Here is a 25,381-nt window from a genome sequence, read left to right as displayed (position 1 = left end):
AATACATATTTATCAACAATTGAATCTACAAACAAAATGAGCAAGCAGAACAGAAACAGACTCAGATACAGAGAACTTTTGTTGGTTGCCAGATGGGCTGGGTGAAAAGGTGAAGGGATTAAGAAGTACAAATTGGTTGTTAGACTGATGAACGTCAAAGGGAAGAGGGAATGGAGGGCAGGATAAGATAAACCAAAGAACTTCTATGCATATATGCATAACCAATGGACCCCGACAATAGTGTGGGAAAGGCAGGAGGGGGGTAAAATTGGGGAGGAGGGGGTCAATGGGGAAAAAAGGGGGGACATCTGTAATACATTCAGCAATAAAGATAAGTTAAAACTAATAATAAAATACTTCAAACTGTCCTTGTTGCATTTAACACAGACCCTGCCTCGGCCCAGGCAGGACCTGCGGGGCTATGAGTTCGGGCACTGCCGGATCTGTGGGCTTACTAGTAGACAGTTGCAGTGGATTTTTGTTCTTTCTTTTTTCTGTTTAATAGCTGAGCCCACCCTGGCCAGTTTGGCTCAGCAGTTAGAGCACCAGCCCATGAACCAATGAGTCAAGGGTTTGATTCTGGTCAAGGGTACATACCTCGGTTGCAGTTTGTCCCCAGTCCTGGTCAGGTCGTGCAGGAGGCAACCAGTTGATGTGGCTTTATCATGTCAATGTTTCTCTTTGTCTTTCTCTCTCCCTCCCTTCCTCCCTCCCACTCTATCTGATAATAAGTAGAAAATATCCTTGGGTGAGGAATAATGAAAAAAAAAAGCTGAACCCCTTTTTGTTTGGGAAATACATTATTATGGGAGTATGTGGGTTGAAGGCCAAAAAGCCTGACACTTTCCTTACTCTTGGCAGAAGGGGCACAGGCGTGGACCCCAGCTGGGTCAGTGGGATGTCCCTGCCCTCAGCTGTGAGGTCACGTGTCATGAGGAGTAAGGGTTAGTGCCAGTGGCCTTCCACTGTCCCACTGTGTCAGGCTCCAGGTGTCCAGTGGTGGTAGTCCCTCAGCCAGATGTCCCTTTGGCCGTGGATCTGGCCACCCCTTTTCCCCAGGTTCCCAAGGTAACTGGTAACCATCAGGAAATTGTTTTCTTATTTAAAGATTCCAAAAGCAGTTTCAGATTTTGCCTAGTGGATGCACTCACTCTGCAGAGTCGTAGGAAATCTGTCAGCTGCCTCAGGATATAGCAAGGCCAAGTTGTGGGCTCTGTGGTTCTCTGAGTTATGTTAAGGAGCTGCAGGTGGGTGGGGACAGCATCTGGTTGGATGACTCTGCTATAATTTGCTCCAGGCTCAGCGCCCAGCAAAGGTGGCCAATAGATGCTTATTTGATTTTGACATGAATGAATAAAATACTAACACCCACCTGCAGGCCTCCTTAGTATGTATTTTAGATTTTTGGATCTTGACTGTTTCTAGTGTAGATTTTCCCTAGAAAGAAAGAGAACTCAAAAAAAATGATGGCACTTTTTAAATTCAGGTGAATAGGAGGCTGTATTTTCATGAGCAGAAATGAGGAGATTGGGAAGACAGAGGTGAGGTTCTGATGTGAGCAATGAAGTTGTGATACACTGTGGCTTGTACATCTGGATAACTACAGGTCCGGCAGCTTGTGCCGCTCACTGGGCAGCTTGGTGTTGGTTTGAAAGAACACAGTCCCTCCTTCTGTACTTTGATCCAGCAAAACAGCTCTTGTCTCAGCCTCGGCACGGCATCTGGGTGCCTCTACCAGGAATGTTCTCCAGTTGTTTTTAGTGCTTTTGCACACAGGATTAATTTCAGCTTTCAAAATGATCAGAAAACTTTTTACTGTCTTTCTTGCATCATCTGTGACTCTGGGAGAAGCAAGGGAACCACTTCTCAGTCTTCTGAGAGCAGAGAAGGCTGAAACATTGCTCGTTTCAAACATTGGTCTCTTCCAAGGCGGAAGAGACCTTCGTCATCAGATCAAGTTACAGGGATAAATGACCCAATGTGCAGCTCAAAGATCCTAAAATGCTGCAGGTGGTGAACATGACCAAGACCACCTCGGATGCTACAGATTTCATCATAAAGATAGTGGCAGAGGGAGAAGGAGAGACACATTTGACCTTTCAACTGTGGGATTCTGAAGGTAGGCAAGAACGACTCATTGGAGAAATAAAGAATGTCAATGCCCTGGCTGGTTTGGCTCAGCGGTTGGAGTGTCGGCCTGCGGTACAGAGAGACCCGGGTTCGGTTCCCGCTAAGGGCATGTACCTGGGTTGCAGTTTGTCCCCGGCCCTGGTTGGTTGTGCGGGTGGCAGCCCCTTGATGCGTCCCTTCGCGTCGATGTTTCTCTCTCTCTCTCTTCCTCTCTATCTGAACAAAAAGTGGAGAAATGTTCTCGGGTGAGGATTTAAAAAAAAGAATGTCAGAGTCACAGTGCTCAAAAAAAGACCAGACAGTCTCTTCCAGGCATCAATGCCCATGGATAGAAATATCCTAATGATTATTCTGCTGATGATACTGTTAAATAAATGCGTGTTTGGTTGCAAGATTGGATTGCAGGTGTTTCAGACAGTATGGAAGAGACCCCTGCCAGTAATTCTGGGGCAGTTACCCAGCTTTTTCTGATGCCATTTTGTGAATTTTTTTTGATGCAGATTTTGGCATTGCCCAAGGCACAGGCTTTTGGATTTGTAATGACCTGCACGTGTCCAGGAGGGAGTTGGGGGTACCTCTTTGCTCTGCTTCTAGAAGGAGACATCACTTTGGCCATTTTGATGACCTGCACGTCAACAGTATTAGCCCTGAGTGATGATGTCTGCCAATTCTTACCTGTATAGTAGGCTTTTAGGATTATCTGGCACCTTCCCTATCCCTGGTTTGAAAGGTATGTCAGCCCTCCTCTTCATACTCCACCTGTGTCAACTGGAATGATCATCAAGCGTAGAACACCTGAAAAGGCAAACATCCTGGAGAGAATCATTAGACCTCTGAGTTTTATTTTAATATCCATAGGGATTTATTTGACAGTCAGAATTGGATTAGTGTTTCTAACAACCATTAACGTAGAGGTGCTTTTGTTGGGTGCCTTACTTCCTGCTCTGGGTTTGCTGTTCGAATACTCCTTTGCCAAAATCTCTAGGCTGCCTCTTCCAGTGTGTAAAATTGTTGCTATCGAATGTAGGTTACTCAGCAGCTTCTTAGCGCTGGCCATTATCCAGCTCTTTCCCAGTCCAAGGCCAACTTAGCTTCTGTGGCTCCCTTCACAGTGGCCATGTGTTCTGGGTGTGCAATATTACTGATCCTTGGGATCTACAAGGCTAAGAAAAGATGTACCCTTATCACAGGAGATTAAAAAAAAAAACTCCCCTGATCTAAGAGTGAGAGCATGACAGCGTTCCTACTCTGAGTGAGACACTATGGAGAGTTGAAGAGTACCCACAATGATGCCTACTCTCAACCCACTTAGGATCTGATTGAAAATTTGGCTCTGGGTGGGAATATATACATTATCATAGTGTATGGAGCTCAGGAGGAGGAGACCACACTGAAGCTGGGTTGGTCTGGAAACGTTTCATAGAATTGGATTTGAATATGATACTTCGTTATGGTCTCTTAAGTGGGAAACAGCAATTTAAAAACCATCCTGTGGTAATGACGAGAACATCCCAACTTTCTACGGAAAGCATGTCGACAAAAATAGGCATTCTGTGAATTCTCATAGTGTTAGGTAACGAGTTTGTCAGCCGACAAGACAACCAAAGTTCTTTTTTTCTAATTTCACCAAATTCAGTATATGAATACTAAGATTGATGAAAGATGTACTTCAGCATGGTGGTGGCTGGTTATTACTCATTTTGTGAAATGACAATTGTCTACATGGAATCTTCTCTACTGAGTCCTTTCAACAGAAATCTCCACGTAGGGGTGGAAAATTTTATTAAGCTTGCACAAATTTAACTTGCACGCATTTCTGTGAATGTATTTTACTGACTGGGAGACGAGTCACTTGCACTTTGTGATCAGCCCTGTGACCTCGAACGAGGCGCTGCTCTGCACTCCACTTTCCACATCCATAATGTGAAGACATTCAGCTGAGGTTTAAGATCTTGCTCAACTCCTCAGTGTGTGGCTCTGGCATGAACTCCAGGACCTAGCGGCATGGCCAGGGTGATGCGGCAGAGTGAAGCAGATTCAGACTGATGATGGCAACCGCACCTGACTGCTGCAGTCACGGCGTCCATCAATATATAGGCTTCTTGAGCGCAGGGACCCCATATTGTTCTTTGAATTCCCTAAAATGTTTAGCTCAATACCTTAAACAGAGTAGATAGTAGGTTCTTATTAAACATGTATTGGATTAATTAATCAGTAATATCTATAAAGGTCAAGGTCATAGGCTCCTTAGCCAGACTATGCCTAGGTCTGCCATTTCAGCTGTCATCTACCAGCAGGATGTCAGTGGTCAAATCAGTTACGTTCTCTCTGCCTGAATTCACACGGAATGTGGGGTAATGATTGCACCTGCCTCATGCTATTGTGAGGATTAATGAGTAAATACAAACAAGGTTCTCAGAGAATGCCTAACACAGTGAACTCATCATTACTGTCACTCTATGTGTAGCTGGTCTTCCATGTTAGAAGCAGTCAAAAATGCATGGAGGGGCCTTGGAATATGTTTTATTTCTCTTATAGATGTATCATGAAAAACAGATTCTTACATAATAAAATGTATCTAATTTGGATTGGGATGAAGTTACTTTTTTTTTTAAAGAGTGCAATACATAAAGCATGTTGTCTAATTGGCAAGTTCATACTGAGTATTTTACAGAACTGTGATTGGTTAGAAAAGGATTCAGAGGTAAGGAGTTAGCCAGCTTTTAAGTTTCTTTCTAACCCTCAAAAGGGATGATTCTGTGGTACATTGTCCTGGCATAAATTTCCATGATACATATTCTCATATCTGGGAAAGCTGTTGGCTTTACAGGGCCTGGCAGGGGCTTAACCAGTATCTGCAGCTCCAGCCTTTTTCTGTCAAAACATGACGTGCTGTTAGCTATCCAGGAGATGCCCCCTCCACCCCCAGGACCTGCACATTGCACACATAAATTTTATTTTTAATCAAAGTCCTGTAAACAACGGTTAACCAAGAAAGTCTCCTGATGTGAATCTGACTTTTTAATGTTTTTTAGTGAAAGGAGCTGGCATTGAGGAGTAGTCATATCCGGGGAGGAAGACAGGGTTAGCAGGACAACCAAGATGGCTGGAGAAGGAATCACCTTGGTGACCCCTCTTTATTATGCAAATATAGGGCAATGGGGTGACTACTACCCTTACATAAGCATGACCAGAGCACACTGGCTGACAAAGGCCATCCTTCCCAGTAGCCCCTCTACATATAGTGAGGGGTCTGGGGAGAGTCAGGGGCTTCAGATCTCCTCTCTTCCATTTGAGGTTTAGCATGATTAGTACCTCTCATGAATGAAGTCAGCTGATGAAAAGGGGTATCAGAGGCCCTCAGAGGAAACTCACCATTAGTGAAGTGTGGACCAGTGACCTGGACCCACACCAGGGAGCAGGTTTTATTCTTACCACATGTGGCCTGGTGGGTTTTTAAGACTGGAACAATGACTGGGAATGTAGGTTTAAAAGTTGTTTTCACCCCCATGCCCTGGCTGGTTTGGCTTAGTGGTTGGAGTGTCAGCCTGCAGACCAAAGAGGGAGGAGAGATAGAAACATTCCCCCCTATTGGGGGTCAAGCCCACAACTTCATGCACATCCCCTACTGGGGATGTACCCTGACAGGGAATCGAGGGGTATCACTGTGGACATGGATGCTCCACCACTGAGCCATAATGGCTGGGCTAAAAATTGCCCCTTTGAGAATCCAAGTGCAATGCCCCAGGTACTGAAGGCCCTGCCCGTTGGGACCACTCACAGACAAAAATCTTTTGGATTTTGTGGGACCAGTTTGCAACACATCCAAAACCAGATACAAGCACTAAATCATCCTGTGCACTAGAGGACTCTTCACTTTGCTTTCAGGCTGGATTTTGGGAGCAGAATGGCCTCTTTGGACTGAAAACACTCAGAGTTACTTGAAAACAATTGTGAGGCAGCAGCTGGGGCCCCTAGAAAAAGGTTGGATCTCCTGCTCATTTGTGGTAGGAAGCTTGAAGTGATTTTAATTTGAGAGAGTAAGATATTTGATCTGAGTGGGACTATGTTCATTTAAAGGAGGTTTAAAGAGGACACTGATGACATTTCTGTAAATGTCTGGAAAATTTTATTTGCTCACAAATCAACACTTGCCACCATATAGTTGGCAAGAGTTTATTTTGTGGTGACTGACAATGTAGAACCAAAAAAGCTAATTTCTGAAGTTATTTTCTTCTTTTTAAATCAAGAACACAAAAGCATTTTTTTGCTAGACAAATCAAAGTATCCAATTCAGACAGTGAAGGTGTCAATCTTTAGAAGAATAAAAACGAAGTTCTGGCTCTCCGTGAGGTTTGAGAACAGGCCATTCATCTCTGAGAGCTCTTCCATCTGCAGCCTGTTGGTTACAACATCCTGTCCTTGGATCAGATAGAGGGAAGCAAGCTCTTCACTGGCAAGGAGTCGAATAACCCACTTTCTTGGTGGCTTGTATGTCTTGGGTCTGTGTAATCCATGTTTTGCATTAAAGTGGTCAGACTATATATCCCATGATGCCAGACCTGTTATCTCAAGATGAAACACTTCAAGGACCACAGACTAGTCCTTGTGTCTCACAGTGCACCCTTGCTGTGCCATGAAGTCCCCGAGTGTGGACCCTGAGTCACTGTGTCCCATTCTCTGCCTTTGCTGTGTAACCTGAAGACAGGTAACTTCTCTGGGCCTTAGTTTCCTCATCCATATGATGGAACTAATCGTACCTTCATCAAGGAACTGGTGCAACGTTGACGTAAAATAACGCATGGAAAAATGCAATTGTCTGGGGCATGGTAAATAGTAACCAAATGAATTATTGAGGATTGGGGCAGGTGGGGATTGTCACCATTTATTAATCTACATATATAAATATGTACACACACATATATAATTTGTGTGGTTTATATATATATAATTTATATGGTACATATAATTTATATGGTTTATATATAATTTATTAGATATATATTTACTTCCTAGTATAGGTTTAGCAAATAAAAGCTCCAAAACTCAATGTATACCTGCAATTTGTGTTTTGTCAAGAGTAGTCGGAATAAGTGAGTGAGGGGAAAAAGAAGGGAAATGGAAAAACTGGAAGGAATGGAAGAAAGGGCGCGCAGAATAAAGACAGACTTTTGCAGACGCGCAGAAGACAGTGCTGGCGGGAGGCAGAGATGAGCGACAGAAGCCAAGCAGAGCGGAAGTCTCAGGCCGGCCGGATCGGGCGGGGCGGGCCCGAGGGCGGGACTTCCGGCGCGGGACACTTCCGCCTTCCGCTCGAGAGGACCTGAGGCGCGGTCCGGGCGGTGGGCGGCGAGCAGCCCGAGGTGAGGCCCGCGCGGGGGCGGGGCGGGGCGGGACGGAGCGGCGGGCGGGCTCCAGGTCAGGGAAAGTGGCGGAGTCAGGTGCGGCCCTTCGTCAGGACCCAGCGGTGCGGAGGGCGCAGTCCAGTGTCGGAGTCGGAGGGTCGTTCCGGCTCAGGACCCGGTCTCTGCCCTGGTGACGGACGTGTCCCTGAGCGTCGCGGCCCGGCCCTGCTCTGAGTAAACGCTCGCCCTCCGGCTCCTACCCGGCCCCGGACTTGGTTCCTTCGGCCGCTGCCGTTGCGGTCGGTGCCACCTTGGCCCATTCAGTTGCCACCGTGGACCTCTGAGCACCGCCCGGCCTCTCCTGTCGGCCACCCCGTCCAGGCCCCGCCTCCGCCGCACTGCGCAGGCCCCGCCCCCACCCCGCCCACCTCGGGCCCCTGCAGGGTCCCTGCTGCGCACCTCAGTCTCGCCGCCAGGCCCTGCACCGGGGGTCCTGCGCCCCGGCCTCGTCCCTCGTCCCCTGGGTGGGGCTGTACCTGCGGCCTCAGCCCCTCCGGACTTCCAGGTGCCCTGTGCGGTCAGTTCATGCCTGTTCATGCCTGTTCCCGTGTCAGCTCCCCAGGGGGCCTTATTGAGACCCAGGGGCCGGTGGGAGCTCCTGCTACCTGCTTTTCTGTGCTCTTCGCCTTCGCCATCTGTGATTTGCTGTCGCGGGTGGTTTTGGTCCGTGTCAGATCCCTACCCGAGAGTCAAGGTGCACCGGGGTGCAGCGCACAGCGTGCGATGTCCACCGGTGGTTCTGGGGGTACAAGAGTGATGGCTTCTGGGGGACAATGCCCCGAAGAAAGGGCCGACCTGGAGCCGGGGGCAAGACCGCTGGGCCTGTCGTGCGTGGGCTGGGGAGGGTTAGGATCAGGGTTCGAAGGGAAGCCCTCACGTTGAGCTGGAAGACTGAGTGGGAGTGAGCACGGACGGAAAGCAGTTGGAAACGGCCCTTGAAGCGCCCGAGCAGTTCCTCTGCAAATGTTTGCCATGCTTATCCCAGGAAGAAAGCACATCTACAAGGCGGCCTAGTGTGTCTGCCCTTTGCCGCTGTCACCTTGTGAGCGCCGGGGATTCAAGGTGAAGTTCTGTCAGTGATTTTGCGTTGTAAACGATGCCGCGTTTCTGAGTCTGGGCTTAAAGGCTCCACCGTCCAGGGTACAGACCAGGGGCCCTGCCTGTGGTGCGTTGTTCCAGTCCTCTCTTCAGCCTTAGGTGGAAAGCCGGACAGCTTACACACTCAAATGTGCTAGTTTTTTTCCTCTCTGGAAGTCAGAGAAAGAAGTTTCTTTTTTGCTTCATTATTACTGTTTTTAGTCCTGGAATTTTTTCTCCTGGTCTGCAAAAGGCTTCCTCCTTCTGATATACAAAGACTCACCTCTGTTAAAATTGGGATTTCATTCCTCTCTTCCTCTCTGGGTGGGATCACTAAGGAGGTCGGTGTGTGGTTTGCTAGCAGCCTGCTGTTTCTTTATTTGGCTTGTGGGGAGATACATCCTGTGTGCTGTTGGCTGGTGAAGTTCCCACAGTGAGCAGAGACAAAAACCGCTTGCTCTGCTTAACTGCACCTCCTCCTCCCAAACGGAGACAAAACCAGCAGGTGAGGGGCTGTGAAGGTCTTCCTGGTCCTCTGGGCCTCCATCGATGGCCCTCAGCTCAAAACTGCACATGTACATGGCACCTGTAGGAGGCTAGTACCAGCCCCTCTGGGGCACCTGTCTCTGAGAGTACTTCCGTGTCCTTTCTTCTCCTTCCCTCAAGCCAGTGCTGCTGTTTTATTTTTTCCATTGATTATTTTTTAAAGAGAGTGGAAGGGCGGAATGGGGGAGAAAGAAAGAGAGAAACATCGATTTTGGGAGAGACACATCGATCGTTTGCCTCCCGCACAGCCCTGGTTCAGGCCAGGGAATCCTGCAACTCTAGCACGTGCCCTTGACCGGAATCAAACCCACGACTCTTCGGTCCAAGGACCGACTCTGACCGCTGAGTCAGACCAGCCAGGGCGAACGTTATTGATTTAAATGTGCTATGATATGGACACGTTAGGAGACACTTTCACTGAGTATTTTTTGTTATGAAAAGTGTTTCCACAATAGAAGTGGAATGATTTAGGTGAAGATATTTTTTACTGGGTCTACCATTTAATCTTGAAAACTCTGGAATCAGAAGGGGCTGAGAATGCCGAATGGAAGCATGTTGCTAATTGAGATGCTTTTGTGAACTAACTATTCTGTGATTGGGACTTTCAGAGACTTGTCACTGCTGCATCCTGATATGTGTTGAATCTCTTTTGCAGATGGCAGATCCCTGGCAGGAATGCATGGACTATGCAGTCACCCTCGCCAGGCGAGCTGGAGAGGTACGAACTGCCTCTAGTCACTGATGTGGCAGAAGTGGGCAGCCTGTGGCCACTGTGTTAAATTAAACACACCTCCACTGTGTTTCATTTCACTAAACACTACAAATAGAGTGAATGCTTCAGTTTTATGTCATTAACTTCTTGGGATGACAGCTGTGAATCTAAAGTAGGATCTAAGAGTTGATTTTGTGTCTAGAATGTCATAGCCACCAAGGGTTATTTATAAACACTGTGGTAAGACATTTTTGAGAATATCATTTGGGACAGATTGAACATCTTACACCATTTTTCTATTTCATTGCACAGCCTGATCTAAAATGACTTAGCTTTCCTATTTGCTTACTAAATGATCTTAGGTGGTTCGTGAAGCTCTGAAAAATGAAATGAATGTTATGATCAAAAGTTCTCCAGCTGACTTGGTGACTGCGACTGACCAAAAAGTGGAAAAAATGCTTCTCTCCTTCATAAAAGAGAAGTACCCATCACACAGGTATTTTTTTTTTTTTTAAATCCTTACTAGAAGATATTTTTCCATTAATCTTCAGATAGAGTAGTAGGAGGGAGGGAGAGAGAGACACACAGAGAGAGAAAAACATCGATGTGAGAGAGACACACTGATTGGTTGTTTCCGGCATGACCCCAACCAGGGCTGGGGACTGAACCACACCCAAAGTATGTGCCCTTGACCGGACCTGAGAAGCTTTGGTCCATAGGCTGACACTCTAACCATTGAGCACACCAGCCAGGGCTTAGTGTAATTGCAAATGATAAAAATGGAACCTGATTGGAGTCAATATACAAGACAGAAATGTTGAGTCTAGGCACAGAAGTTGACTTTAGTTAACCTGGGAAGGTCTTTGAGGATGTTGGGGCTCAAAAGCCCTGAGAGCAGAGGCCGGCAGGAACCAGGAAGGGAGGTGGACTGGACGGCCCACAGGAGTGATGCCACCCAGGCTCCTGGTCGCCTTGCTTTTACCTCCAGTTCCTGGTTCGCTCGTGATCGCAGGTCCTGGGCAGGGACACCTGCCTGCTGAGCTCGGAGAAGCCAGGAGGCAGTATTGGGCTTCCCCTGTAGTGGGGAGGGTGTGGGTGCTGGGAAGCTGATGTGACAAAGGTGTGCCATAGGCTGATTTAGAAGTCCAGTTTCATTCTCTATATTGCAAACTTTTTTATGTGGTAGTTTAAGGGGATTTGCAAGAAACCACCAAAGGTAGGGCCTTGTCTCGGGCACAGACAGAGCAGAAGCCCCATCATCCCTACTTCTTCCTGGTCCTAAAGCCCTGGCTAAGTCATCATACTTCCTCTCAATAGAAAGGCATACAGCTAAGAGATGAAAGATCATAACAATAATTGTCAGTTCGTTATTGAATAAAGGGAAAATATAAAAATGAAAGTAGGAAAGAGAGAGCAATGAATTCAGACACTGTTTCCAGAATTCACCTGAAATTTATGGCACAGTGTGTTTTAGGACAACAGGTAGACACTAATTTTGGTGGATGATCTGCCTTCTTGCTGACTTATGTAATGTTCTCTGTTACTCACCTATTGCTGCGTAGCAAATTACCCTGAACCTTAGCAGCTCTAGACAAGTATTTATTATCTCAGTATTGTATGGTCAGGAATATGGGAATAGCTTAGCCTCAGGGTCTCAAGACAATGTAGGCAACTGTCAGTGGGGCTGTAGCCATCTGAGGCCTGCACTGGGCGGAGGATTCGTTCACTTTGGTGATTGCTGGTGACTTCCCTTCCTCCTGGGAGGTCTGCTGGGAGCTCCGCTCAGTTCCTCCCCACGTGGCCCCTCAGAGCAGTTCAGAGCAGGTGGCTGGCTTCCGCAGGGCAGGGCAGGAAGACCAGGGTGGGTGACACAGACCCCAGTGCCAGGCTGTGAGCAAGTCCTCAGGGCTGCACATTGGCACTTGCGCTTTGTTCTGTTGTTTAGAAAGGAGTTGCTCAGTTCCGATTCACACTTGAGGTGCAGAGCATTAAGCCCTGCCTCTGGAAGAGAGGATGGTGAGAGATCTGGAGGCATCTTTTCATTTATGTATTTATTTGTTTGTTAATCTTTAGCCGAAGATATTTTTCCATTGATTTTCAGATAGAGTGGAAGGGAGGGAAAGAGAGAGAGGGAGAGAAATATCGATGTGAGAGAGGCACGGCCCTGGTTGAGGGATTGAACCTACAACCTAGGTACATGCCCTTGACCAGGAATTGAACCTGTGATCTGCAGGCTGACACTCTAAACACTGAGCCAAACTGGCCAAGGCTGGGGGCATCTTTTTAAAACCACCATACTCCCTAGGAAGTCCTCACCTCCACTAGCGCCCTGCTCGGGTGTGCGCACCTCATGCCCTCGCAGGTCCTGGCACCACTCTGCCGGGTTTCAGCCCTGCTCTCCATGTGCCCGGGGAGTCACGCTTGCCCATGCCTGCCATTCTGAAGGGAGGAGGAGCAATGAGAGAAAAGTGCGCTCTGTAGATCTTTGTGTTTCCCAGGAGACTCTGTAGCTAAGGAAATACTGAGCGTGAAGCTGGTTGGAAGTGGTGTGAAGAGCTGTTCTCACTTTTAGTTTCATCGGTGAGGAGTCGGTGGCCGCCGGGGAGAAAAGTGTCTTGACTGACAACCCTACATGGATCATTGACCCCATTGACGGGACCACTAACTTTGTGCATAGGTATGTTTTAAATGTCTAAAGTTGTGATTACTGTGAGTGTGTGAACTGAGGGGTCTTTAGAGTCCCATTCGTGAACATGCATACTTCAGAGCAGCGATTTTCAGCCATCATCTCATGAAACAAACTAATTAGAATTCTGCAGCACACCAAAAAATATATTTTTGCCAATCTGACAAAAAAAGATATAATTTTGATTCATTTACACCAGAAGACTATTGTGTTGGCTAGTGTCATTTTTTTGACAATCAAAGTTTGGAAAAGAGGTCGAGGCCCCTGACTGGAGAGTCAGGTATTGCATGCTTTAAAAATTCTTGCAGCAGGCTGGTTGAAATTCGCTGCTCTAGAGAATTGTGTAATTTGCAGAGTGAAATGTGCTGTGAGACTTTCACCAGGTGTGGAAAAGGCGGTGCAGTGTCAGTGTTGAGGCCTGGGCCACAACCCTCCCCATGCCAGGCGAGCACAGGCACCACCGCTGCTTTGAGATCCTCACAGAGCACAGCGCAGAGGTCGGTGCTGGGCTGCTGTCTGCACAGAGGGCGCTCTGTCCAGGAGAAAAGCTTAAAAAGAGTGCAGGTTTAGGGTCCACGCACACGGCTGCAACCAGGTGCTTTTTCATAGGCTTTGTGACCTGGGGCAAGTTACTTAACCTTTCTACGCCTCAGTTGTTTGCTGCTCATCTGTACAATGAGTGTATTACTGGTGCCTGCCCCACTGAATTGTGGGGACTCAGTGAGCAGTGCATCTGCGGAGGACACAGTGCAGTGCCTAGCACCAGGAGCCCGCGGGATTGCCACTGGGAGCGAGCAGAGATGTCACAGGGGGTACCCTGTGGCTGCCTGTGTCTGAGTGACGCAGAGTCGCTCAGTCTGTGAAGCGAGGTCTGGGCTCCAGATGTGACGGAAGCAGGTGCGGAAGGGTGCTCAGGGGATATTGGAACCGAGAGCAGATTATGATGCAATGTGTACAGGGTGGTCTCGTTGTTAAAATAAAAACTGTTAAATATTTCTAAAAGTTTTCATTTTCAGTAGTTATACTGAACCCATTTTGTCTGTTTTCTTTATCTTGATTCTCTTCTGAGTCTGTAGTTACCCCAGCACCTCCACGCCGTCCTGCGGCCGTGGCGCCTGCTGCGGCTGACAGTGCCCGTTCCTGTGTGGAGCCCCAGGAGTGTTCACGCTGAGACGAGCACCAGTTTATTCTGGGCAGTTCACACCTGTGTTCATGGCTCTAGGCTTGGGGAGAAATGACCAAAGGAAAGAGACTTTTCTTTTTGACCATGATTAATTAAAAATCTCTTTAAAATTGGTTTTTATTTTTTGAAGAAAACATTTTGCGTCATTACTGTATTTGTGGTGTTCAACATCCGAGCGATATAGAGTGGTCTGCAGAGTGAAGCCTTCCCATGTCTGTCCCTGGTTTCAGGACCCTCTCTGGAGGTCAGCACTGTTGCCACCTTCCTGCGACTCCTCAGAGGTGTTTCACGCCCACAGCAGTTCCCTGTGTGTCTGTGTCTCTATATGTGAGCCCCACCCCCACCGTGTACACAGAGGGTTGCATAATAGGCTCCTATGTGAGGCAGAAGGATGAGACTTCATATGGAACATTTTGTAAGCAGTCATATTATGAAAAAACGCATTTATTGAAAATAAGTCCTATCTTGGTAAATTTATATGTGTTTTTTTTTTCTTGAAGATTTCCTTTTGTGGCTGTTTCAATTGGCTTTGTCGTCAATAAAAAGGTATGCCGTTAAAGTTTCTGGTTCGGAAAGTGCCTTGCTGTCATTTTCTGTGAAAGAGTGAATGTGTCCATAATTTCAGGTACATCTCTGTGTTCAGTTTATACAGCTGCATTTTTTTGAAATAAGCTATAGGAGTATTAAAATTATCATAATACTTTTTCCAGTGAAGAAAATTTAATGTTTTATGAGAAACAAGAATTATAAGGAAGAAATACACACAAATAACTGGACAACAATTCAGTATTCTGTCACTATTGTGTGTGGCAGTTGGGGCAGGAAGAGTCACACATGGCGACGGGGTGAGTGGAGAGGCGAGGTCGGAGCTGGGGATGCTTCAGTGGCTGTCAGAGAAAGGCCAGGAAGTGGTAGGGCCAGGGCACGCGTGGAAGGCAGTGTGTTCTGGAGCCCGGAACGTGCTTTGTGTGAGCCTGGGAGAGCGGGATCTGCAGCCACAGCATTGCCTTGCCGTTTGGCTGTTCGATTGACCAGTGATGTTTATCGTCATCTGTGTGCCTGCCTTGAAGGAGCTTGTGATGTACTTGATCAGCATGTACACAAGAGAGTTGAGAAGTCTTTGAAAATGAAAACACAAATTAGTGTAGACGAAATGAACCACTGTGCTGAGCAGTGAGGATGTGCAAAGGAGCTGAGCAGGCGCTCGCACGTCCGCAGCCCTGCACTGTGCGGCCCCTGCGTGGAGCTGCCAGTTAGCGCCACAGTGAGACGTGCAAGCAGACGGTCATGTGTGGTGGGTGACGAAAACCATCCCACAAGAGCACGAAGAGGGTGGGGCCAGTTCTCCAGGAGTGGTGGGGGGTCTTCACAGCAGATCTGTATAATCCAGTCATGTGGTTTGGGTCTTAGGAAATGAAGGGTTTGCCAAATGAGGAAGAAAAGGAACATGTTTCCATCAGGAGAACAGCTCGAAGGAGAGCACGGCACGTGTGGGGAACAGTGAGATGGCCGCTAGGAGCGCAGCCCTAGCGTGGCAGGGACAGTCGATGGGAGAAGTTGGCCATGGTCGTCCCATGAGAGCGTGGGTCTTTGCCACCACGCTGAGGTGGAAGCCAGTGAGGTTTCTGAGTGCAGGGTGACTGTCCAGCCATGCTGACACTGTCGTGGAGGAGCCGCCGATTCAGAGCTAAGCTGGTGCAGTGCCAGTAGCTGAAGAAATGCCAAATTCAGAAAGTGTTCTCAGGATAAGATTTGAAGGAAGGGGATGGGGACGGAGTGAGGAGTGACCATGTAATGAGTGTTTGACCTCGTTGGTTGAGGTTTCTACAAGGTGAGGTTCTTACCTGTGATGTCGGAGTTGATGGGAGCCGCAGCCCAGGTGGGCGTTGGTTTGTGGGCTGGAGAGAACCCACCTGTAGGCATATGGAGAGCTGAAAGGGAGACAGCTGAATGAGAGATGCTGAGGTACACGACTTTGAAAGGGTAAGCAGAGAAGACAGTCCTGAAAGTGACACCAAGCTAGGTTAGCAAGGGAGGTGGGACAGCAGAGAGTCCTGCCAGGAGCACGGAGCTGCTGGGCTAAACACTGAAGAAGCCCTGCTGATGGTCGGCCATCTTCAGTTCTCCAGGAAGGTGTTTGGCCCGTGAGAGTTCTTTGGTGCCCAGTCTCTGCGGGGAGTTTCGGAAGAATGCACAATCAGGACAGAAGCCAGACTGTAGTGATTGAAGGAGAATGGGACAGGCTGTGTGGACAGCTCTCTGGGAGTGAAGGGGAAGAAAGAGAGTTTTGAAGATTCTGTTAAGGGAGGGAGAGCCCGAGTTCATATTTCCAGAGGGGTCAGTGGGGCCAGCTTTTCCGAGAAACGGGGAGGGTAAAGCATTCTCGGAAGGAAGGATTCACCCTGATAAATAGGCAAGCTCCATCCTTACCTGGGTGTGAGGGAGGCCACGGCAGGTGCCCCTAAGGCTATAAGTGGATGGGGTGAGATTGAGAGCCAGGGAGTCAGATCTGATGACATTTTCCTGATTAATCTAGAAATTAGTGTTTTGAGTAACCCCAGTGTAGCCATTAGAAACATTATTTGTCAGTATATCAGATTTTCTTGTTAGTTTCTTCGAATAAGTCACGATGAAAAACACCCAGGTTTAGTAAAGGAAACTGGTTTTCTATCTGCAGATGGAATTTGGAGTTGTCTACAGTTGTGTGGAGGACAAGATGTACACGGGCAGGAAGGGAAAGGGCGCCTTCTGCAACGGCCAGAGACTGCAGGTGTCGCGGCAAGAAGGTGGGTCAGCCTCTCGTTTGGGCGCGATGGATACTATCTACTCATATTTCGTTGTTTTGAATGTTAACCTATGGGGTTCTCCAAGTGGTAACTGACTCATACATTGTGTTTATTTCTCTCTGCTTTTTTCCCACTGGAGTCTGAGTGTGGTAGTGGAAGCGGGGAGCTGGTGGATTGAGCAGACCACATCCAGGGCATTGCTGCGGGGCTGGGGACAGGGAGCTCGTGGCGTGTTATTGTAGCCACTGCAGTTCAGATGCTTTGTAGAACCGCTCTGATCTTGTGCCATTGGGACCACGTGTTAGACAGTAAATCAGGGGAAAGTGTTTTACATTTGGGAATCTTTAAAAATGACACATATTCATTTTTGTATGAGCTTGATGATTGACCTTCAAGTCTCTCTCAAACCATGCCCAACATTCTGCAGTTTGACATCAGATTATTTGAACTGCAGCGCCCACTTAAAGACACCTGCAAAACTATGTGAATTCAGAGTCCTCATTGCCGTCATTTTTTCTCCTCAAACTGTTAATTCGAGAGCAGACTTTAATATTTCCTTTTTATTGAACTCCAAGGCCCCAAAGATCAGCGTGCGCATCCTGATGTCAGGATGTCAGTGTGTGAGAAATGGGCGTCTGCATTGGAGGAGTGTGGTCGCATTCCTGCCAGCATAATTAGTCTTCATAATTAGTCTTCTGCTCTACATAATGCTTAATTAACGTATGAGATTATTAGAAGTTCAGCAGTGATAAACGTGTTCAGAACAAGCTGGTGAGCACTTCTCAGCTGGTCGCGGGGAGGGGGATCTGCTGGCCTTGGAGCCCAGAGCGCCAGGTCAGCCCCTGAAAGGGCACAGAAAGCTTGGGAGATCTGCCCGGTCAGTGAACGAGGGCGGACGAGAGTGCTTCCACCTCCCACTCGTTTTACTTCCACTCTGTATGTAAGTTCCTTATTGAATTCAGTTCTTGAATCCCACTTTTTGTATGTTTAAGGTATTTGCTAATTTTCCACTAAAGGTATTGTGCATGCTGACAAGTTGGTTATATTTTGCATTTTATGGGGATGGTCTAAAAAGCTAGGTTCTTATAAAATGACCACTGAGGGAACACATTTCATACAATTAGGAAGAGCACTAAGAATGTCCCGTTTTATTCTGAATTACAAGTGTCAAGTTTTGTACCAGAATTCTTATCAGTGATTACTGAAGTCATTTTCTCTTAGACATCACCAAATCACTGCTGGTAACGGAGCTGGGCTCGTCCAGAACGCCGGAGACAGTGAGGACCGTGCTGTCCAACATGGAGAAGCTGCTCTGCCTCCCCGTGCACGGGTGAGCTCTGCCCACTCCCGAGTGGTCAGGTCCTTCACACCCGAAGGAGCGAATCTTCTTTTAGAAATGAAACTTTTTACTAGTCGATGTGGGATTGGTACCATAATTCTAATTTTCTAATGCAATTTGAAAAACTTTTGTTTGAAAATAATTTAAAACTCAACAAAATTTGCAGAAATAAAATGATGCAAAAATCACCAACAGTATAACCTTTGCCCAGACTCATCTATCAGTATTTTACCCCATTTATTTTATCCTTTCATTATCCCTGTGTGTGTGTGTGTGTGTATTTACACGCGCACCTTCTTTCCCTGACTATCTTAAGGTAAATTACTTACGCCATAACTCTTTATCCCCAGACACTTCTGTTTGTTGCTTCCCAAGAGCAGGTATACTCTGTCCCGCAGCCACCGCGCGGTACTGACTAGATACGGTCTGCCCCCCAGACTCCCTGCGGCAGCCAGTCTGATCATGTCCTTTGCAGCTTTCTTCGTCCTCCGAGGCAGGTCCGGGTTCCCATGCTGCGTGGAGCTGTCCTGTCTCTTTAGCCACCTCTGCTTCACATGTTTGTGAGAAATTTGATGCTGGCCTAGTTGTCTTAGCTTCTGAGTTATCTCACGATCCACAGGGCGCCTCTGACATCGTGTTTCCTTTCATTTCTGATGCCGGGTTGTTTCTCAGGGATCTCTCGGAATCGCTCATTCTAGGATTGTTTCTCCTGCCACGCATAGATTTGTGTCTTTTTTTCAAGTTTTATTGAATTCCACTTTTCAGTATTAGTTCAGGTCTGTTTTCATTTTCTTCTCAGAGACACCGGCGGGCGAGCACGGCCCCTTCGTGCCCCACTTCCACCCTTTCTCACTGCGCCCTCTGCTTCTCGTTTCCACTCTCCCCTCAGCCCGTGTGCGGCTTCCCGCTGCGTCTGTTCATGGGGCGCCCCGAAATGTCGCCTTCATCCCAGTCTCTTCTGCCTTGTTTGCCCCAGTTCTCTGAGTTAGTCATCTTGTTGTATTTCTTCCTAGGTTTCACCTTCTTTTCTGTGTTTAGGTTTTGTATTTCCGATGTCACATTCCCTGCCCCCATATCCACAGTGGCTTATTTGAGGATATTTAATTCAAGTTGAATTAATTTCAGTTACAGTTTTATGATTGTTTTTCTCGGTGGGGGGGGGCTTTTTCAGGCAAAAAACACCCCAAGATGCTTATCAGCACTGTCTGGTGTTGGGTGGTGGCTCTGTGTGGCGTGGCCTCCTGGTGGGTTTCTGCGCACTCTGTGGTCGGGTTCCTGGTTCCAGATGCTGCCTCCTGTGCGTTTCCGTCCTGGACGTCTGCTGGGGCAGCCTGCGTGCCTTGTTTCTCTCTCGTTTCTGCAGGATCTTACCTGTTCTCACTCAGGTCCTACTTTTTCCTCACTCCTTGTCTTCAAGAGGGCCCGCCTCATTTCTAAACTGAGGTGTAATTGACATGCAACATTATATTAGTTTCAGGTATACAAAGTAAGGATTCAGTATTTAAATATATTGCAAAATAATCACCCCAATAAGGGTAGTTAACATCTGTCACTGCACACAGTGACAGAACAAATGGGAATCCACTCTCTTAGCAACTGTCAGATGTACAGCCCAGTACTGGTGACTATATCACTATGCTGAACCTCGGTCTCCAGGACATACTTACTTTATAACTGGAGAATTGTACCTGTGACCCCTCCACCATTCTGCTTACCCTCCACCCCGCCTCTGGCGCCCACCAGCCCATCCTGTTTCTGGGAGCTCAGTGGTTTTGGAGTTCCGGTCTGTACGTGTGGGTGGATCAGCCTCCCCGGGCACAGACCCTCCCCAAGGAGCACAGCTTCCCTACGGCTCTGTGAATAGGAGGCCCTGCTCTGTGTATGACCCATTTTCTCTTTCTTTCTTTCTTTCTTTCTTTCTTTCTTTCTTTCTTTCTTTCTTTCTTCTTTCTTTCTTTATTATTTTTTTGAAGAGTTTTTAAAATTTATTTTTTTGGGGAGAAGGGGAGAGAAAGAACATCCATTGGCTGCCTCCTGCATGCCCCCTACTGGGGATTGAACCCACATCCTAGGCATGAACTGGCAGCCCTTCGGTGCCCCACCATCCAGGGCCACTTTCCCTTTCCTGGCATGCTGTGTGTTTCCCGTGGGTCTGCTGTGCCTGCTGCTGGCTCTCCGTTCCCGGCTTCCAGCTTCTAGCTCCCAGCTCCCCGTTTCTAGCTTCCCGCTCCCGGCTCCCCGTTCCCCCACCCCCTCACCCCCCGGCTCCCAGCAGTGCTCCGTTAAGGTCTCCTGCTTGTTCTTGGCTACTCTGAGGCAGCTTGAGAATCATGTCTTCTGATTCCCAGACTGTCTGTCCTCGTTGACTTTATTTTATTTTTATTTGGAGGAAGGTAATAAGGGTTTTAACACCAGAATCTACTATTATTCTCCAGATTCAGTCATTCTGAAATGAAAGTTTCGTAAGCAAAGAAATTACAAGCCAGTAATTACAAGCCAGAAATTAAAAACTTGTATACATCTATCCTTAAGCTTGCAAGGAAGCTAGAGGCTGGAGGTCATTACATTTAATATAGTTGATGCTATGTGCAGTAGCATTTCTCTGACCTCCACTGTAGTTGTTTGTGTGAAAACAAAAATAATAAAGCTGTGAATAACCACAGGTTTTTGTGATTTTAATTCACTACCCATTGTTTCTACCTGTTTCCTTCTGAAAATGTCACCACTGAGTTACCAGACTCTGAGACCAGATCAGGAACATCTAACGACCAGCCTGACTTGTGGGTGAGGTGACTGGGTGAGAGGTGGAGCGACGGCTGGGAGCACACAGCTGGATGCGACGTGGCCGGGACCTGGTTCCCACAGACTTCTCTTCCGGGAGTCAGGGCAGCGGTGTGGTGCGGCCGCTGTGGGACTCTGACTCCAGGCTGTGAACCTATGGCCTGTGCAGTGATGAAGGAAGTGACAGAGTTGCTGTTGGGGGCTATGGAACCTCCCGGAAGGCTGTCCGGAGGGAGGGCCAGGACGGTTCCAGGAGCCCGAGCCAGGGCACCCGTGAAGGGAGGACTCAGTGCTCCCAGCTGGGACCCGCCCTTCATTGTTCCATTGCCAGAAGTGGAATGCAACCATGACCTTCAGTTCTGGAATTTTTCAAAATATAACCATGAAAGCGTTGCCAAGGGTGCACTGGTGCATTGTTCGTGATCTTATTCAGCCAATTCTTTCGTTTTTTCAACCTTGACCCAGAAACATGAATTATACAAAAAGAAGCCCGAGAGTCAAGGTTTGAATGAATGTCAACAAGGAGAAGCAGTCAGATGGGTTCCTAGGGAGGAAAGGGCAGTTATAAGGCAAAGCAAATATTGGGTCCATTTCCTGTAAGTCTGGGGACTCATTTAGATGAAACGTATTGTGTCTGTTTTCTTATGTGTTTCCTGGTCTCATGGTTTAGGGAATAATTTCACCAGAAACATGGCCTCCTCTGCACTGAGGCCCTTCCGTGTGCTGGGCCCTGCCGGGGGCCCCTGGTCATTTGTATCCTTACAGTAGTGGGCAGGGCAGGGGAGCCCCATCCTGCTGACAAGAAGCTACAACGTGAGAAGAACCTTCTTCCAAATTAGTTTTTAAGCAGCTGAGCAGGGAGCAGTCAGATCTTTGAGATACTAGAGGTTGCCGCCCTTTTCGCTGGGTTTGGACACTTGTGGTTGCCCACGTGCCATGAGAGTGGAAGTCAGTCTTTCCATCAGCTGTTCCCCGAGAACGTCATGCTCTCACTCTTCACCTTATTACTTTGTGAGGATCAATTTTGTCATTTACATAGTGCACCATGGCAGTTAGATTGTATATATCTATTTTAAAATTAGATGTTACCTTTTTTTTACATATATCCTCTAAATCAGCAGTTCTCAACCTGTGGGTAGTGACCCCTTTGGGGTTGAAGGACCCTTTCACAGGGGTCGCCTTAGACCATCGGAAAACACATATTTTCAATGGCGATTTGTAATAGTAGCAAAATTGCAATTATGAAGTAGCAACAAAACTAATGTTATGGTTGGGGGTCACCACAACATGAGGAGCTGGATTAAGGGGTCGCGGCATCAGGAAGGTTGAGAACCACTGCTCTAGATGGTTCAGGTGACCTCAGTCAGCACTTGAAAGGAACTGAAGTTAAGGAGGAATATCATATTTGAAAGAATCCTTTTTTTAATCTCATTTTAAATGCTGTTTGTCAGGATCCGTGGAGTTGGGACAGCAGCTGTGAACATGTGCCTTGTGGCCAGTGGAGCTGCGGATGCCTATTATGAAATGGGCATCCACTGCTGGGACATGGCCGGAGCGGGCGTCATTGTCACCGAAGCTGGTGGGGTCCTGATGGACGTGACGGGTAAGGAGGTGGCGGTGAAGCATTTTCCTCTCTCATCTCTTGGACTTTCCTTCATATGTAGCTTTTGTCTTTCATTGTTTGACATGGGTGATACTTTAACTCTTTATTTTTTTTAATCCTCACCTGAGGACATGCTTAGAGAGAGAGAGAGAGAGAAACATTGATGTGAGAAACAGCTATTGGCTGCCTTCTGTAGGCTCCCCAACTGGGGGTCAAACCCGCAACCTGGCCTGTGCCCTGACCAGGAATGGAACCAGCAATACTTCGGTGCCCAGGACAATGCCCAGCCAGCTGAGCCACCTGGCCGAGCCACACTTCAACTCTTAAAGGCAAAACAAGCCATGTGATTTTTCTGCAAATTCACAGACATTGCAGGGTGGAGGAAGGGGAAAATGCTAAGGGTAGTGTGGGCTCCTAGGGATAGGTGGCTGGGCCTCTTCAAACATGAGCAGCAGGAGCTCTGGAGAGGCTGTAGAAAGGTCTAGAAAGTCTGTGAACCTGAGGGTTTTACCAGGAGCTCTCTGGATGGTGAGCGTGTGGTAGCTGCCTCCGTACCTTTCTGCCTTGGGCCTGGAGAGAGTTAAATGCTTCAGACCGATGGTGATGTTTTTAAAAGTAAGGGCAAACCTGGGTAACACTTTACTGGTGGTCTGGGAAGAGGGCAGCAAACAAGTCGAGAAATGGGAGGAGCGGGGTGTGAGGACACACTGTGGTCAGATTTCCTGTGCACAGACTCCCCAACGTTACAGAGGCAATCAGAGTAACGTGCACACAGGGAGAAGCAGAGGAAGGCGCCGTGTTCAGACTGGAACAATTGAGACCCCCTTCCCCAAACTGGTATTAAAAAGATGCCTAGAAACTCATTTGTGTATTGCCAAAATGTAAACATGGTTGTTTGTAAGAGAGTAGCTTTTTGAAAAGATATAAAAGTATTGAAACGTTATGATTGACCCAGTGTCTGTCGCTGCATGAGTTCTGCAGGAATAATTTCGGTACGAGGTGTAACCGTTCCATTTTCATTGGTTTCAGGTGGGCCGTTCGATCTGATGTCACGGAGGGTGATTGCTGCAGGCAGTGAGGCCCTGGCCCAGAGGCTGGCCAGGGAGATTCAGGTGGTGCCTCTGCAGCGGGACGACGAGGATTGAGCCTCAGCCTCCCTGCTCCGCCTCGGCCGCTGCTGCCGGACTTGCTGCGCACTGGAGGCGCCAGAGCACGAGGGCGTCGTCTCAGCCTGTGATCTGAGCAGCCTGAGCTGCCTTTGGTGTCGAGATTAAAAAATTGCTACGGTTCCCTATTTTACTAGGACTAGGCATGCAGGATTCATGAAATGTTTTTTCATTGTTTTAAAATTCTGAGTGTAAGAATGTACTTTGGGAAGAACACCTGGGCAGCAGAGGTGGGTATCATGTTCACCAAGATCCGCAGTGAGCAGTTGAGCGTCTCTGAGTCTGAGCGTCTGAAATTTTGACTGGCTATTTATGTACATGAGCATTCTTATTTAGAAAGTCAGTTTGTTGGAAAAAACTTTTTCTTTAGATTGAAAAGGCACATTGTATTGAGTTTGTAGGAAGTATGACACATACTTCCCAGACCCAGGTTTCCTTCTCTGCATATAACTTTGTCTGGTGCCACAGCGCACGGTGGCCCTGCACAGGCTCCGCACAGCCCCGCCCACTGGCCAGCAGTCAGAAGTGTGCACGGGAGCAGTGAGTCCTTTGGAGGGAGCAGTTTCTAATGACAGCAGATACATGAAGCCAAGCACGCACCATTCTGTATTTTCACTTTGGCTGTTGAGGCATCCTCTTAGGTTCCACGTCACCCTTCCATGCACACCACGTCCCACACCTCCAGGTGGCGGTCCACACGGGCATCTCCACAGTGTTTCCCAGCACTGTGTCACAGGTTCAGCTGGTCCCCAGTGTCTGCAGACCAACCTGGCTGAGCACGTGGCCAGGACAGGGCAGGCGCAGAGCCGGCCTGTTGGACGGTCGGTTCTTCCCGGTCCTTGTTTCACCTCATTGCCTCTGCTCTCTGCTCAGTCTGTTTCATCAAGCGCAGAAACGAAATGGCTCCAGTGCATAGATACGTTTAAAGATTACTTTATTGCTTAGCCTTGTCCTTGGCCTGTGAACAAATTCAAGTGCAGTTGCAGGCTGGTGGGGCCACGTGTCTGAGGGAATGGGAGTTTCCAAGGCGGGCTCCTGCTGTTGCGGCTTCTGTGTCAGACGTGCCTGGTGCCGAGGCCTGAGTCGCTGCTGTGCGTCTGAGCTGCCGGCCACTCGCAGTGCAGCGGCTCACACTGTTCTGAGACAGGTTGTTTGTGCAGTAAATGTATTCTGATTTAAGACGATCATGAATAACATTTATTGTTATTCATATTTTTCTTCTCACCCAAGGAAATTTTTTCCACTTTTGTTCAGATGGAGTGGGAGGGAGAGAGAGGTTCAGATGGAGTGGGAGGGAGAGAGAGGAAGAGAGAGAGAGAGAGTGAAACATCAATGTGAAAGGGACACATCGAGTGGCTGCCTCCTGCACAACCACAACCAGGGCCGGGGACGAATCGCAACCAAGGTACGTGCCCTTGACTGGAATCAAACCCACGACTCATTGGTCCGCGAACCGACACTAACCACTGAGCCAAAACAGCCAGGACATAAATAACATTTTATTTTATTTTTTTGTTTACAATTTAGTGTTCATTTATTTTATTATTTATTTTTGTTACAGATGTTTTTCCTTTTTCCCCCATTGACACTCTTCTCCGCACCCCCCCTCACCCTGTCCCCAGCTTTGTTGTTCATGTCCATCAGTTATGCACATATGCATATAAGTTCTGCGGTTTATCTCTCTCCTCCCCTGCCAACCTCCTTGTCTGAGGATTGTCAGTCTGTACCCTACTTCTACGTCTCTGGGTCTACCCTGTTCCTCAGACTGTTATGTTTATTATATTCCACAAATAAGTGAAATCATATGATATTTATCTTTGCTTGGCCTGTTTTGCTTAGGATAATGCTCTCCAGGTCCCTCCATGTTGTCTCAAAGGGTATGAGATCTTACAGCTGCATAGTACTCCATTATATATATGTACCACAGCTTTTTTATCCAATGAATAATATTTTAAATTAAAATTTCC

At 47.7% G+C, this 25,381-nt stretch overlaps 2 protein-coding genes across 3 annotated transcripts; both read left to right on the top strand.

Moving 5' to 3' along the window:
• The first annotated feature begins 1,796 nt into the window (after positions 1–1,796).
• On the top strand, positions 1,797–3,328 carry SLC10A5 (solute carrier family 10 member 5). The gene is given in 7 exon segments (XM_036264452.1): positions 1,797–1,922; positions 1,924–2,154; positions 2,395–2,572; positions 2,575–2,780; positions 2,782–2,884; positions 2,887–3,195; positions 3,198–3,328. Coding segments are annotated over 7 exon segments (1,284 nt in total).
• Positions 3,329–7,422: 4,094 nt separating this feature from the next.
• On the top strand, positions 7,423–24,691 carry IMPA1 (inositol monophosphatase 1). Of its 2 annotated transcripts, none has more exons than XM_036264131.1 (9): positions 7,423–7,493; positions 9,814–9,876; positions 10,233–10,366; positions 12,443–12,547; positions 14,240–14,285; positions 16,417–16,525; positions 17,747–17,855; positions 22,097–22,248; positions 23,278–24,691. In XM_036264131.1, the coding sequence occupies exons 2-9, from the start codon at positions 9,814–9,816 to the stop codon at positions 23,391–23,393; spliced, it is 834 nt and encodes a 277-aa protein (XP_036120024.1). In that variant the 5' UTR covers positions 7,423–7,493; the 3' UTR covers positions 23,394–24,691. The 2 variants fall into 2 exon arrangements, with proteins under 2 accessions (XP_036120024.1, XP_036120025.1); XM_036264132.1 differs by lacking the exon at positions 7,423–7,493 and adding an exon at positions 7,962–8,597.
• Positions 24,692–25,381: the final 690 nt, after the last annotated feature.

The sequence above is a fragment of the Molossus molossus genome, unplaced genomic scaffold (assembly GCF_014108415.1).
Source record: "Molossus molossus isolate mMolMol1 unplaced genomic scaffold, mMolMol1.p scaffold_m16_p_16, whole genome shotgun sequence".
Lineage (NCBI taxonomy): Eukaryota > Metazoa > Chordata > Mammalia > Chiroptera > Molossidae > Molossus > Molossus molossus.
Note: the sequence above shows the minus strand (reverse complement) of the source record. Positions and strands in the feature narration are given on the sequence as shown.